The following is a 15,984-nucleotide window of genomic DNA, read 5'->3' as shown; positions in this document are numbered from 1 at the left end:
TGCTCCCTCGGGGCTCCACAGAGAAAAACAGAGCCCAAGAAATAACGACCTAGGAAAGCCCAGAGCAGACCAATCCACGAGGGAACAAAAATTACAAGTGCTTGGAGGAAACCCAGCAAAACAGCAAAGTGGATTTACAGATGGAGTGACTGGCCTCCTTTGTCAAACTATTATTTGCAACAATTTGGGCAGTGGCTAAAATTAATCATTTTGTAAAAGAATGACTCAAAATGAACAATGCAAACTACCAGGGGCGTTTAAGCTCCTTAAGAGAGCTATTTTGCACTTTGGAGGCTGACATGTACTCATAATCGGCAAATGGACCACTTACAAACGCAAACTACTAGTCTAACTTCGCTTTCTCAAGAAATTACACTGCTGTGCTCCCCCCTCCACCACACACATCCCACCAAGATTTTACTTAGTTTAATGCAAATTGTGGAAAGGTGGTATTGTTTGTGGTTCTGTGATTTAAGGGTACTGTTTATCAAACTGCAAGGAAGGATCTCTGTCTTAGAAAACAGTGGCGGGTGGGGGGAGATGCTACCTTAGATCTGTGGCCCGCTGCTAATCACAACAAAGCCAGCTCTGTGACAGCTGACAGCCCGGGGATCTGATGCAGATGCCCAAGGCTACACCTGCCCCATCTCTGAGAACACCCTGGGGCAGCACAATCAAGGCTCACTCACCAAGCTCCCCCGCCTGCCCTTAACACCCACAGCTGCTCCTGTTCCTGAGGGGCCACCTGGCTGCTCCCTCCTCCCTTCCTTCTGTTGGTCCCAACTGCCATGGCCACACCCTTCCTGCGCTGGCTGGGTCTCGTTAGCCAAAGGCATCAAACAAGTGTGACTCAACAGCTCATTTAAGAAAGGCGCCCCCCTCCTTCCACCGCCTGTTGGCTCATACCCAGGGGCCGAGGAGGTCAGGCTCCCACGAGGAAACACTCAGTGACTCACCATCCAAGCTCAAGAGCTAACACATGGGCCCCCACAGACACCTCCTGGGCCCAACAGAACTTCTCCTCTTCCCTCCTGACCCTCCTCCTCCTCCCCCAATTTTCCCAGCAAGGTAGTGGCACCATCAGCCCGCCAGGCCCTGGCACTGACTTCCAGTTCTCTCATTCCCATGCCCCTCATCACCCCTTCCTGCTGAGTCACCTCCTTCTCCTTCTGGAATCTGCCCTCTCTGAGCAGGACTCCTGGGCTATCCTGCTGTGCCTGCTTTCCGTTTTGTCCCCTCAGATCCAAGGCCCCACAGCCACCAGAATGACCCAACTCAAGTTCTGATCAGGTCCTTCCACTGACTAAAGCCCTCCCTGACTTTCCATGGCATTCGGAAGCTGGTCCTCCAGGAGCCTAGGCAAGGTCCCTTGAACTCCCCCTGAGCTGCCAGAGGGCAATGTTGCTCAAGCAAAGCGAGTAAGCAGGTAGGGGCAGCCGGCAGCCAGCTCCTCACCAACAACCCCAGTCAGCTCCCGTCTGCGTTCAAGCCTCCCGTGACCAGCAGTGACTCCTCTTAAAGACATTGTTCTCAGGAAGTCGGGCCCTGAACAAATGCCCAGGACCAATCCCAGGCCTTTGCAGAACCTTCCAGACAGCTGCCAAACCCAGCCCAGAGACAGCAGGGCACTGATATGGGGTCCGCACATTCTGTAGTCTCATTCCACCTGCTAGAGTTATCTTGCTGTCTTCCTCTGGCGGGAAGCTAGCCTGGGGCTAAACATCTGGGATGCCTTTTTCCATTTAAGGAGTTAATCAGTGTTTTCCAAACCTTATTGGAATAACGAAGAAGCTGAATTCAAATTCATGTAGAGTGTTTATATTTTTGGAAGAGGAAGGATATGTAGATTTAAGTTCAACCTGCTATTTCTTTTTGTTTAGGACAGAGCTGACAGCATATAAACCACCACGCTTTCAGCAGACAGCCATGACTTATTGATCAAGGTGTTCTTTCCTGCTAAGCCCAGCTAGACAAGACCTCAGAATCCATCGCAACACAGATCCCTAGAGAACCATTACCAGTGGATCAGAGACGATGGATCCGAAGAGTTTGCTGTCCCTGAGTTAGCACCTTGCTAAGGTCCTCACAAACAACAACTGGTCCCACTGCCCGTTTGGCTGCAGTCTCCAGCCACACACACGGCTCCAGGGCTCATATTCAGCCCGACAGCCCTGCAGATCCGGCCGCAGTGAGACACCGTCAGCAGCTGTTGTCCTTTGATTCCCTGCTCAGGGCTTTTGAGTCCCGCTAGGCAGATCCCTCACTGAACTGATAGCAAATTTCATTTCAGAGATTGGCTGGAGCTGCCAAATTAAGCCCTTGTGCAAGGACAAACACCAGAGTGGCCCAGGCTGTCACAGGAGGGTGATAACAGCCCCCAAGGTGCAGGCCAAACACATCAGTCCTGTTGGCCAGATGGGTGACAGCATCTTATCTCCCATTTCACATCACCATCTGGAAGGCATTTAGCACCAACAGCCCTTCCTCCCAGGCCTCTTGATTTTTTTCTTCCAAAATTCCCAAGTGCACATGATCACGTAATAGGGCAAGCGTTAAGGCCGAAGACTCAGGTCATGCTGAAGGTGAGATGCAAAGTGCAGAAAGGAAAGTGCTGTGAAATTGTGGGTTTGGAGAGCCAGGCTTGGTTGATACAAATGCTGGACAGCCAGTCCCACGGAGGCCTGGGACTTGATAAAATGAGACTCAGCAACGGGAGATAGAACAGGCATCTCTCAGAGGCAGCCACTGAAAAGCCCCAAAGCCAAAATCAGAAGGTGCTGAGAGGTGCTTGTGAATTGGCTGGAAGCTCCGAGGCAGGCACATCCAGATATTTCTGGTCGTTGGTGAGATCCACCAGCATTCGAGCACCAGCCAGTTCACGTGAGAGCGTGAGCAGCCCCAAACAAGCTGATCTGCAGATTTCCAGCGGGCGCTGGGCTCCTGCGCAGTTAACCCTGAACTGGCTGGTCAGCTCTTCCCTGGCACACGTCTATCCACTTTACCTTCACAGAGTGAGCCCGTGCTCAGAGGAGGGATGTTATTTTCAAATTTGGCACAAGCAAAACTTAAGCAGGAAGGAAAATATTCACCAAGGGAAAAGTGATAAACACCATCCCAAAACCGTAGGTGAGGCTTTGGTCTGGCTTGGATAGTCCAAGTTATGAATCCTCACGCCTGGTCATCACCAGCAGCTCTGCGGGCCCAGGGGCAAGATTTCCTTATGTCCTGAGCTCTCTGGGGATGAGTCCTGGTTTACAGAGGCTGCAGGGGTGGAGACACAAGGGATAAAAGGAGACTGATTTTGGATATCCAAGATTATTTATTCAGAAAGTCAAAATCTGCCTATACAGATAAAGCAGCTCAAGAAGCATGAAAAACCAAAACAAGAACAGAATCTTGCGTTAGTGTGAACCGTATGAAATTCTCAATATCTGACACTTGCCAATGTGGCAGTTCATGTGGTTCAACCCAACAGCAGCCAGACAGACGATGGAAACTCAAAGGCTCTGAAGAAATGTAAAGGTGCACCCCAATTTACTCAGCACGCTGGGTGCTGGCTTCACAAATTTGATTCATGAATGTCAAAGTACCTTCTAAAGGGTACAAAGGAATTCTGTTATTCAGAGAAGAATTTTGGGAGATCCATTTTCTAAATTAAAAATAATTACTCCACTTTATCATTCAGTTTTTGTTTGTTTATTTTTTGAGACTGAGTTTCACTCTTGTTGCCCAGGCTGGAGTGCAATGGCATGATCTCGGCTCACTGCAACTTCCATCTCCTAGGTGCAAGCGATTCTCCTGCCTCAGCCCCCGAGTAGCTGGGATTACAGATACCCGCCACCACGCCCAGCTAATTTTTTTATATTTTTGGTAGAGACAAGATTTTGCCATGTTGGCCAGGCTGGTCTCAAACTCCTGACCTCAGGTGATCCACCTGCCTTGGCCTCTCAAAGCGTTGGGATTACAGGCGTGAGCCACCCCGCCCAACCTATCATTCAGTTTTCAATAAGGCACCTGCATAAATAAAGGTTCAACTAACCTTTGTGAGGTGGTTGAACTCACTTATGCATACCCATAGAGGGAAGACAAAAAAATCTGACTGTGCAGTCAGAAAATAAAATAAAATAAACTACATGATTTGGAAGCAAGAGGAGAAATAAAAGCTGTAGTCAATATGAATTTCCTGGCCTTTCAACTTCTGACCATTTTAAACTCTGCTTCTGAATCTGGAAACTCTCTGGTAAGGCTATAACACTCAGCAGGGGCTTCCCCACCTCCTTCTGTCCAAAGTCAGAGATCAGAAACTTCAGCCGCCAGCTGCTGGGCCTGGTGTCTCCCTTCCTGAGGAGCTGTGATGAGCTGCTCAAACCTGTTCACAGGTGAGGAGAAACGCAAGTGCCTGGACAACACTGCCTTCACCTGGTGGTTCTCCAAGGATTGGAAATGCAGGTGTGGGCCCCTCCCAGCTCCCCCCTCAATCAGACTCTGGGAAGGGGGCAGCAATCTGCGTTGTCAGCAGGTGATTCTGATGCACACTGAAGTCTCACCCACAGACACGAGTCCGGTGAGTAATTTTTCAACTGTGTGGATGAGAGTCCTCAAGTTCTCAGGGGACCTCTCTGCGTGGATTCTTGACTGTGGGAAAAACACAGGAGGCTCTTGGATGTGTCCCATTTCACTGCTTAATACATAGTGGTACAGCAGCTGGAAGGTTTCATTGAAAAAACCATTCTGCTTTTTTTTAGATGGGCCTCACTGTGTCAACCAGGCTCTCAGCCTGGTCTCAGCTCACTGCAACCTCCACCTCCTGGGCTCAAGCAATCCTCCCACCCCAGCCTCCTGAGTAGCTGGGACTACAGGCATGCACCACCACACCCGGCTAATTTTTGTAGAGGCAGGGTTACCCAGGCTCATTCTGCTTTTTTTTTTTTTTTTTTTAATGAAAATACTGAACAGATGAGAGTACAAGTGGCCATAGGCAATGTGGTCATTTGTACAAAGTTCCAGAAGATCTGGGCCCAGCTTTCTCTGTCATCCAGGGTTAGCTCAACCCCCGAAGCAGCTTCACAGCTTTTCCCTGAGGAAAGAAGCAAATTTTGGTGCCCTCCAGTGGCATTAACAATAGAGAAAGGGTGCATCGAAATCTCTTTCATTTTATTTTTGAAATACCTTAGAGATAGAAGTGCCTTCTCCTTTTTCTGCTACTCAGAAAAAAAAAGAGCTCTTGAAACTAGAGGGCAGGGCACCAAAGAATTAGCAGGCAACAGGGAAGGAGGAGTGAGGCTTGCTCTCTGTTTTTCTCTCAGCTGGCTTAAAGCAAATGCTCCAGCCCTACTTTTTTTTTTTATTAATTAAAAAAAATTCTGCCAGGTGCAGTGGCTCACACCTGTAATCCCAGCACTTTGGGAGGCCAAGGCAGGCAGATCACCTGAGGTCAGGAGTTCGAGACTAGTCTGGCCATCATGGCAAAACGCCATCTATACTAAAAATACAAAAATTAGCCAGACATGGTGGTGCACGCCTGTAATCCCAGCTACTCAGGAGGCTGAGGCAGAACAATCGCTTGAGCCCAGGAGGCCAAGTTTGTAGTGAGCCCAGATTGTGCCACTGCACTCCAGCCTGGGCGACAGAGCAAGACTACATCTAAAATATAAATATAAATATAAATATAAATATAAATATTCATTTCCATTTAATTTTTAAATTTAAACTACTGAAAAGGCACACCTCTCCCGAGGACTGTTCCAGCCTGCCCCCTGCCCCATGTTGGTCCCTCCCCTCCTTCCGCATCCCACCCTCTGCCTCTCTCCTTATGGGAAGCAGAAAGTGCAGAGGGATTGCAGGTGGATGGGGCGGCGGAGCCACTGCTGCGCTTAAATCGCCACTGCACACTAGAACGCCCTGCTTAGTTTCTCCAGCAGATGGGCAAGGTGAAGCGCTGTTGATTCTTGCTATTCACAGGAATGTTCTACCAAGTCGCCATGAACCCTGAATTAGGAGACACTGAATTATTGCCTCTAGAGGAAATATAGGGGTAGCTTCCTGTGAGTTTCTAGGCACAGCATTTTCATCAGCCAATCAACCAAAACATAACCTTGTTCCATGTGTGCTTCTGTTTAAAGATGCCTTATTTAATAGGTAATTTTGCTTCATTGAATTCACAGCCACCAGCACTACCCCTCATGCCGGGACGAAGCTTCTCTAAAGCACAACTTTTCGCCCCGAGGCCTGTTGTTGCACTTAGGAGGGGACTTCAGCATCATGCTTAGGGCTCATTTGAAACAATGTACTCACCAAGGAAAAGCACAACAGTTGAACTAACTATGCCACGTAAGGACACTTGTTTGCAGTGCCAGAGCCACGACAAGAAGGCAGGGCATTGCCTCGTTCAACCTTAGCTGAGAACGTGTGTGCTGGGCTGCTCTGCACATGTCTGCAAATGACTGAGAAAGGACCACAAGTATCAACTCTGGGGTAATCAATACATTTTAGTAAGAAGGCAAATTCACAAATATGGAATCTGCCAACGAGGATCGACTGTATTTTACAGAGGCATCTGGTGACCAAAGTCAGACCAATCCTTGGTATTAACAGAACTATCTCTTTTCCACCAATCCAGTAAAAACAAGACAACACGACTCTGGATAAATGTTCAGTAACACCAACAAGGCACCAAAATTGCTCATTCCTTAGTCAAATACTCCCCCAGGTTTTAATCATGACTGCATTCTGCCCAGAGTTCTGAGTCTTTCCATAAGGAGATAAGGCCACGAAACTGGCCGAGTTCTCAGCACTGACACCTCTGCTTAGCCACTGGTCCCCTCCTGCATTCTGTGGTCACTCTTGGTCAGGGTTGTAGGTAACACAGCTGCATTACCTAACGCATTACCTTCCTTGGACTAGAGAGAAACCACGGATACAGGCGGGGCCCCAGGACACGGTGTCTCGAGGAAGCCTAGCTCTCCCGCAGCTCTGCCAGTGGAGGTTTCAGAACACAGGTGGGCAGCCGGGCCAGAGCTGCTGCGGTCCCAGCTCTGCCACTTACTAGCTATGTGTACTGGAGCATGTTAACGTCTCTGAGCCCCAGTCTGCTCAACTGTGAGATGGCAGCCATGACAGCAGTTCCCACCTTCTACAGCTGGCATGAGGATTTACGGAGACACTCGACGAAACACACCCAGCATGGTGCCTGGAGCATGGGAAGTGTCCAGGGAAAAGGAGAGTTAAGAGCATGTGCCACTCACCTACTATGGAGCCTGGGACAAGTCACTTAAAACATGCAGTCTCAGGCATGGGAGGGGCCTTCAGAAGCACCCATTACACCCTCCGCTGGACTGCAGCTCTCTGAGAGCCATCCAGCCAAGTCCAGTGCCATCCTCTCCTCAGAGCTTCCTCGTGCCCCCGCATCCCCCGACTGTAAGATGGGAGCATCGGGTGAGAGTGATCTCGGCTCCCTTCCAGGCTTTGCTAAGGGAGGGCGTGCCCCATTGGCTACAGCCAGAGGCCCCTGGGTCTTCCTAAAACGGTGGTGGTCAGGGAGCCAAATGGGACAAAGAGGGGGTGGAATAGGACAGACAGGAAGGGGGTGCCCCACGTCTCACTGGAAACTTCTGTACACTTCTTGAGGGTTGGGGGCCTTCGTTCGCAGCTAGGGTTTTTCCTTTAAGAAGTTAAAGTCACACAAAAGTAAAAACTATGGCTGACTCGGCCAGGCGAGGTGGCTCACGCCTGTAATCCCAGCACTTTGGGAGGCCGAGGCGGGCAGATTACCTGAGGGTCAGGAGTTTGAGAACAGCCTGGCCAACATGGCAAAATCCCATCTCTACTAAAAAAAAATACAAGAAAATTAGGTGGGCATGGTGGCGCACGCCTGTAATTCCAGCTTCTCGGGAGGCTGAGGCAGGAGAATCACTTGAACCCAGAAAGCGGAGGTTGCAGTGAGCAGAGATTGTGCCACTGTACTCCAGCCTTGGTGACAGAGTGAGACTCTGTCTCAGGAAAAAAAAAAAGTACTATGGCTGACTCCTGCCTATAAAAGGAACATCTAAAATTCCACATCATTGCATGGCTGCCCTGGAATATCTGCTTCCGGCCTGCAGCTTCCTGCCCTATCTATCCCGTCCTCTGCTTTCTCCCCCACCAGGTACCTCCTCCTAGTTTTGAAGAGGTGTCTTGGTGCTGTCGGCCGCCTGCCTGCACCCCAAGGAAGAGGGTCAGCACGGGCCAGCCCCCAGGTCCCTGTCCCCCCCTCATCTGGTTCAAGTCACCACCATTCCTCCAGGGCCTGCCCAATGCCATCTTGGGTACTGCGGTTCCAGAGATTACAGGTGACCAGTTCCTCCCTCAAGGAGTTCCCAGTCTAGTAAAGGAGATGGAATTAGATACGGGTCATTTACAAGGATCTGTGGAGGGCAGTGACATAGGGGCACAACGGGCGACTGCAGGAATTCAGATGCAGGCTTCTCTCAGCTTGGGGAGAAGGCTTCTGGGAGGAAGGGTCACTGGGCCATGAGTTCCAGGAGGGAAGGGACAGCATCTGCCTATTCACCATGGCTTCCCCAGCACTGTGCAATATTGGGCAAAAAGCAGATGCTTCACTGATATAAACAGAAATTAAAATGTGTGCACGTGTGTATTCATAGACACACACACAGACATATGTGTGTGTATAGACATGTAGACATACACGTGTACATGTGTGTATGGAGAGACATGTGGAGGCATACATGTCCATGTGTGCCTATATATGCATATATGGGCATCTGAGCTGACTCTGAGCTGATTCTGGGAAAGCCCGGGTTAAATGCCAAGTTTGCAGGCAGAGGGAGCAGTGAAGCCTGAATCCAGGCCAAGCACAGTGTAGACGGAGAACCGTGATCAGTGTGGGCTTGCTGGGGTGTGAAGAGCAAAAAGAAGGGAGGCTGGTGGGGCGTGACACGGCAGAAGGGCAGGGGCGGGGACCCCAGGCCCCTGGCTCCCCTGCCATGTGCTGCTGACCCTCCTCTTTTCTGACCACCATCAAAAAATGAAAGAAAATGAGCAGTGAATCCAGCTCTGTCCCAGGAGAGCAGAAGGCAGCTAACTCAACCGTTCCCTGAAAAAGGGGAAGTAGCACGTTCTCTCTACTGGAGGGTTTCTGTTTCAAATAGGGACCCCTGAAGGCCACAGAGGAAAAAAGTCTGTAAAATGCCCCTTGTATGTCTTGGGGGCCGGGACAGGGGAAACGGTCTTCCTGGTATCTCAGATCATTCCTAAGGTCACAAGAAGAGGCCCCAACTCTGGCACACACCTTTTCAGGACAGGTGTGCACACCCTGTGTGTGTGTGCAGAGGGGGTGAAACTGCAGGAGAAAAGAGAGGAGGGGAGGGGAAGGGAGGGGAGCGGGGGAAGGCAGCCTCAAGGATTGGGCCCTGAGGTCTCATCACCAGCTCCAGGGCCCCCACGTCGTACCTCTGGGCTATCAGATCCGTAGAGACCTGGCCAACAACATCACCGTGGTAGGAAGAGGCAGCTAAAGATGGGCTTTCCAGGTCTGCAGGGGCAGCGGGCTGGATGACATCATCTGCCACAGGTGAACTGGGGAGAGAAAAGGGAAAGAACCTAAACTCAGAAACATTCCTACAAGTTTTTGTTTTTTGTTTTGAGATGGAGTTTCGCTTTTCTTGTCCAGGTTGGAGGGCAATGGCGCGATCTCCGCTCACTGCAACCTCTGTCTCCCGGGTACAGGCAATTCTCCTCCCTTGGCCTCCTGAGTAGCTGCGATTACAGGCGCCCCGCCACCACAGCCAGCTAATTTTTTTGTATTTTTAGTAGAGATCGGGTTTCACCATGTTGGCCAGGCAGGTCACAAACCCCTGACTTCAGGTGATCTGCATGCCTCGGCCTCCCAAAGTGTGGGGATTACAGGCGTGAGCCGCCGTGCCTGGCCTCCTACAAGTTTTCAATGTGTTTTAACAGCACATTTCTATCTGGATCCTGAGCAGGGCCTCAGTTTCCCTTTCTATGAGGGATGAGTTTGGTGCTGCTCAAAGCAGGGTCTGTCACCAGTCTATGCCAAGATGAGTACAGAAACCTCAAGTAAGTGTTTAGAAACCTTTGTAGACATTTTTTTCTATTTTTTTTTTTTTTTTGGTTTTTTTTTTACTGTCTCACTCTGTCACCCAGGCTGGAGTACAGTGACGTGATCTCGGCTCATTGTAACCTCCGCCTCACAGGTTCAAGCAATACTCGTACCTTAGCCACCCAAGTGGCTGGAATTATAGGCACCCACCACCACGCCTGGCTAATTTTTGCATTTCTAGTAGAGTTGGGGTTTCATCATGTTGGCCAGGCTGGTCTCGAACTCCTGGGTTCAAGTGATCTGCCCGCCTTGGCCTCCCAAAGTGCCGGGATTACAGGCGTGAGCCACCGCGCCTGGCCCCTTTGTAGCAATTTGATAGACTACATTCATGTCTGTTAAATCTAATAATAAAAGGACAGGTTCAACATCCCACCACACACAGGACAGTCCCCAAGACAAAGGACTATGTGGCCCAGAACATCAACAGTGCCAAGGTTGAGAAACCCCGGCCTTGAGTTTTATTTCATTTTTCTAGTAATTCATTTAATTATATTTTTGAAAGTTTAGATCTATGATGAGTTAGAAATTTAAAAACAACCCTGGTCCTTTATGGACTGAAAGAGTCTGCAACCTCCAAGCACAGGGTAGCTCGGGAAGCTAGGAGAGGCTCAGTCCTTGGACACCCATCGTCTTGTAGTCAGTTACCCTACTATTTCATCGGGGAGGTCCCTGAGTGACTTTCTGATGAACTCCGCTCTGTAGCCATAAGTAGCAGGACCATTCTTTCCATTCCTTGATCAGATCCTTATTGAAAACCAATTCTCTGCTATGAACAAGAGAGCAGCGGTCCCTGCCTTCATGGGACATCTCATGGGACAGCTTCAGGCAAGAGTCAGATTTTTTTTTTTTTTTTGAGAAAGCGTCTCCCTCTGTGGCCCAGACTGAAATGCAGTGGCTCCATGACGGCTCACTGTAACCTCAACTTCCCAGGCTCAAGCAATCCTCCCACTTCAGCCTCCCCAAATGCTGGGATTATAGGCGTGGGCCACGTTGCCCAGCCCAGACATTTTTAAAAAATGTTTATTTATTTAGTAACAACTGCAGTAACTGCTAAGAAGGAAGGTGCAGATGGTCATGAGAACACAAACTGAGAACTCTTGGCCCACAATGGGGGTTGTGGAAAACTCTGTGGTGTGGTGAGCATGCTGAGGCCAGCTCAGTAACAACAAATGTTTCCTAATGGTTACTACGTATACGTGCCAGGAACTGTTCTAAGTGCGTATAGATAGCACTGTATTTGATCCTCACAACAACCTTTATGAGGGGGATACTATTATTAAACACACTTTACAGATGTAAAGACTAAGGCACAGAGAGGCTGCGCAGCTTGTCGAAGGTTGAACAGCAGGTAAGTGGCAGAACCAGGATACAAACCCAAGCCTGACCCCAGGAGTCATGCTCTTAATCTCCACACTTGGCTTTGTCCCACAGGTGGAAGAGGAAGGAAGAGGGGCTGGGCACGGTGGCTTATGCCTATAATCCCAACACTTTGGGGAGGCTGAGGCTGGAGGATCAGTTGAAGCCAGGAGTTGAAGACCCGCCTGGGAAACATAGGGTGACCCTGTCTCTAGAAAAAATTTTAAAGCTTAAGAAAGGAAGAGTATACCCTGACCCTCAGCCCTACCCCCCATTCAGGGAGCCACGTATTTAAAAACCCTGAATCAGGAAGGAGCTTGGTATTCTAGAGGACCTGCAAAAAGTCACTGCAACTACAGTATAGATGAAGAAGGGGGAGTCTGGCTGGGCACAGTGGCTCACACCTGTAATCTCAGCACTTTGGGAGGCCAAGGTGGGCAGATCACTTGAGGTCAGGAGTTCAAGACCAGCCTGGCCAACATGGTGAAAACCTGTCTCTACTAAAAATACAAAAATTAGCTGTGCATGGTAGTGTGTGCCTGTAATCCCAGCCACACGAGGCTGAGGCACAAGAATCACTTGAACCTGGGAGGCAGAGATTGCAGTGAGCTGAGATTGCGCCACTGCACTCCAGCCTGGGTGACAGAGGGAGACTCCGTATTGATCCTAGGCAGAAGAATCAGCCTGAGGCTTCAACCCAATGTTCAGCCACAAAGTGCCTTTGGCATTGACAGTGCGGAGGTCCAGGGTGAATTTCTCAAAACTATCCTCTCAATACGATTGGACTAGCACATGTGTGCACGCACACTACTGCTTATTCTCCATTCTCCATGTTCCCACCCACCATTCCAGTTCCCCCAGAACAAGATCCTGAAGCCCTGTGACCACATCCAAGGAATCAGAGAAAGAGATCACTGCAAAGAGAAATGGAAGAAGCAGTGAGCCCAGAAGAGGGAGGATGGCAGGAGCTCCGGCTGGGTGTCTTGGTGAATCACAATGTGTAATCCTAAACTACAGGCAAACTACAGGGGCACTTTCCAAAATCATAAAATCTGAGTGGAAAAACAGAGCTCCAAAGTTCTGGCAACACACATTGAAAACCATAAAAGACTTCGTTTCCTTTGACACAGCCATGGTTCTTCCAAGAATTCATTTTAAGGAGATAATTAAGGGCATGGGCAAATATGCTGATCACAACTGGAATCACGATAGCAAAAAATCTGGAAAGAACCAGAATGCCCAACAGTAGAGGACAGTTCATCAAATTAAGGCACAACCACAGGATGGGCTCGTTTGCGGCTGTTCAAAAAATAAGGTAGGCTGGGCGCAGTAGCTCATGCCCGTAATCCCAGCACCTTGGGAGGCCGAGGCAGGTGGATCACCTGAGGTCAAGAGTTCGAGACCAGCCTGGCCAACATGGTGAAACCCCGTCTCTACTAAAAATGCAAAAAATTAGCCAGGTGTGGTAGTGGGCACCTGAGGCAGGAGAATCGCTTGAACCCAGGAGTTGGAGATTGCAGTGAGCAGAGATCGTGCCATTGCACTCCAGCCTGGGTGACAAGAGCAAAACTCCATCTCAAATAATAATAATAATAATAATAATAATAATTAAAATAAGATAGATCTTCATGTATCTAGATGTAAACATGTCCATTATTAATTGAACATAGGTTGAAAAAACTTAGCAGCATGATCCACATTTTATGTGTATCAATGATATACATGGGTATGTGTGTCTATACAGTCCATGTATAGACATACACACACGAGCACGTGACAGAGAGAGAGACAGCGCAAGCATAATAGCCTGAACAATGAAGCAATTTGGACAAGTATTGCCAAGGTGTTAACGGTAATTCTCTTTCGGTGGTGAAATCATTTGTGTTTTTTCTTAATGAAATTTATATCTACTTTCTAGTTCTATGCTGAACACATACTACTTTTATAAGTAAAATAAATTAGAAACCATATGTAAGAAGTTATTTTAAGTGCCAGGGAACAACTTCCATGTATAACTCAGTGAAAGCTTTCAGAGATGGAGACAATCAGAAAGCCACTGTCTTTTCCCCACTTCTGTACTCATATTTTCCACTGGGAGGACCTAGGCTTGTCCGCCTCATTCCAGGGCGGGAACGCGGCCAGGCTTCGTCCATTAGGCACCACTGGAAAATGAGGTCCCAGCAAAGAAGATCTGGAATAAAAGATATCTGCCCACATATTCTACGTCATGGCATTTTCACCTAAACTCTTTGGAATGGAATTATTTTTCAAATCATAAACACTTCCCTGACTTTTTTGAGACAGAGGATCTTGAACATAATTAAATACTTGCTCAATGACACTCAGCCGTCCTCGGCAACTATGACATAAGTGAGTGACATTAGTGCTGTGGCACCAAATGTAACCACCGTATGTGAAGTTGAGGGGACTGGATTCCAGTCCAGGCCCACCATGGGATCTAAGCCAGGGGACTTCTCTGAGCTTTAGCCTTTCTGTCTGGAAAAGTGAAAGCGCCAGACGACTCGATCACCGAGAACTCTGACTCAGCCTTGTCCCTCGCTCTCAGGCCGTCAGCTGTCACTTCTACTTACCCACTCACCTGCCTCCCCCTGCCACCTTCTGCCTTGCAGTTCTCTGCTTCTAACAGGCTACAGGCTAAGAAACATGGCTGAGAGTGTCAGAACGTGCATAAATCAAGAGTCAACAGGCTCTGAATAAAGATCTACAAACCTTCCGTACCAAATCATTATCTTATAATTTAAAAATAAACACATATGTGTATAGACGCATATATATTAGGCTCAACCATATGAAACTGCTACAAAAAAATAAACTGTCAAATTGACTTTGTGCTGTCAGCTCCGGGCCCTTTCTGACTTTGTAATGATCTGAATATTTTCCAGGTGGCTAAGGATGGGAGAGAGCTAATTTCTGGGGAAATGGGGGGATTTTTCTAAAACAGCTCTTCTCAGAACAACTGTAAGAGGCTATAAATGGCTTCTAAGTTCTGCTGGTGGTGGTTCTGGGACTAGAGTGACTGAAATATTTTTCAGAGGAAAAAAAAAATCTGTCAGATTTCAACCACCAGCTGCTGCCACCAGCTGCTGGGGCCAGCCCACTATAAATTTAGTCAGGCCAGCAAAGGGTTGATTTGCCACTGGAATGTCAGGGAGGGAAGCCTGTACTATCAACAAGTGCTTCTGCAAAGGGCCATGAGTCACCCCTTTCAGAGACTGGTGGAATGGACTCTGTCCAAAGAGGAAGACGCTCAGGTTCCGGCCTTAAAAGCCCACATCTTCAGTTCTGTACATAGGATCCATGCCACAGGAAGAGCCCCAAGGCGGGCACCGGGATGGATTCCATGGGGATCACACACTCCAGGGGTGACAGGCTCATCGAGCCCGAGGAGCTGAAAGTCCAAAGCAAGGAGAACTGTGAAGGGTGGTGTCTTCATTGGCTCAGGCTGCTACAACAGAATCTCATAGATGGGGTGGCTTATGAACAACAGAGATGTATTGCTCACAGTTCTGGAGGCTGGGAAGTCCAAGATCAAGGCACCAGCAGGTTCAGTGTCTCATGAGTTCTCTTCCTAGTTCACAGACAGCTCCTTCTCACTGCATCTTCACGTGGCAGAAGAGGCAAGGCAGTGCTGTGGGGCCTCTTTTTATAAGGGCACTAATCCCATTCACAAAGGCTCCGCCCTTATGGCCTAACCACCTCCCGAAGGCCCCACCTCCTCATACCATCACCTTAGGGGTTAGGATTTCAACACAGGAATTTCGGGGCTGAGAGGGATACAAACATTCAGAGCATAGCAGGTGATACCAGAAGAACAAACTGCCACAGAAACCCAGGATTCTACAGGCTGGGATGATCCAGGCAGGTCCTGAGAGGAGAATAGCTGAATCAAGCAAAGTGCTTCAATAGGCCGATGTGTGCAAAGGGCTTTCCAGATGAAAAAAAAAAAGCTTCTCCCTCCCTCTCTCCAGGATGGTTCTGTCAGAAAGCCTTCTGTTCCCTTCCCCTTGTTATTTATTACAAAGAATAGTATCCAGTATCAAGGATAATAGGAGCCAGGTTCTCACAATCAGAGAGGAGCTTGCATATACAGAAGGTGGTTGGACTCCAAAGATCCCTCAGGGCAGGGCTGCAATCAGAGGAATCAGACAAATCCAGAACTAGTTGTGGAGGGCTGTGTACACACATGCATGTGTACATACATGTACCTACTTCCCAGCTTTCTCCTTGGGGGAGTCGTGTCAAAGGACATAAGAACCACCTAAAAGGGGCTGCCACTGACAAATCTGGGACTATTTGAACATCAAACACACACATACACACACACACACACAGTTCTGGATTATAACACATGGAATAGAAGTAATAATCTATGAGTCCATTTAGATCTAAATAAAGTCATGAACAAATGGGGAAGAAGGGAAAGCCCCCCCTTACAATACAACGCCAGCTAGTTAGTCCCGTAGGACAGAAAACTGCCATGGAAGAAA

The 15,984-nt window shown here is 48.7% G+C and overlaps 1 protein-coding gene across 3 annotated transcripts in view; it reads right to left on the bottom strand.

The window, feature by feature from the left end:
- Positions 1-15,984, bottom strand: part of TACC2 (transforming acidic coiled-coil containing protein 2) — a 201,023-nt gene that overhangs the window by 109,556 nt on the left and 75,483 nt on the right. For all 3 annotated transcript variants that reach the window (XM_063607540.1, XM_063607541.1, XM_063607539.1), the window contains one exon: positions 9,451-9,576. In XM_063607540.1, the coding sequence (XP_063463610.1) occupies positions 9,451-9,576 (126 nt within the window). Of the gene's footprint in view, positions 1-9,450; positions 9,577-15,984 lie in introns of those variants that run through there.

Source organism: Pan paniscus, chromosome 8, assembly GCF_029289425.2.
Source record: "Pan paniscus chromosome 8, NHGRI_mPanPan1-v2.0_pri, whole genome shotgun sequence".
Lineage (NCBI taxonomy): Eukaryota > Metazoa > Chordata > Mammalia > Primates > Hominidae > Pan > Pan paniscus.
The sequence above is the reverse complement of the archived record's forward strand: the minus strand, read 5'-3'. Positions and strand labels throughout refer to the sequence as shown.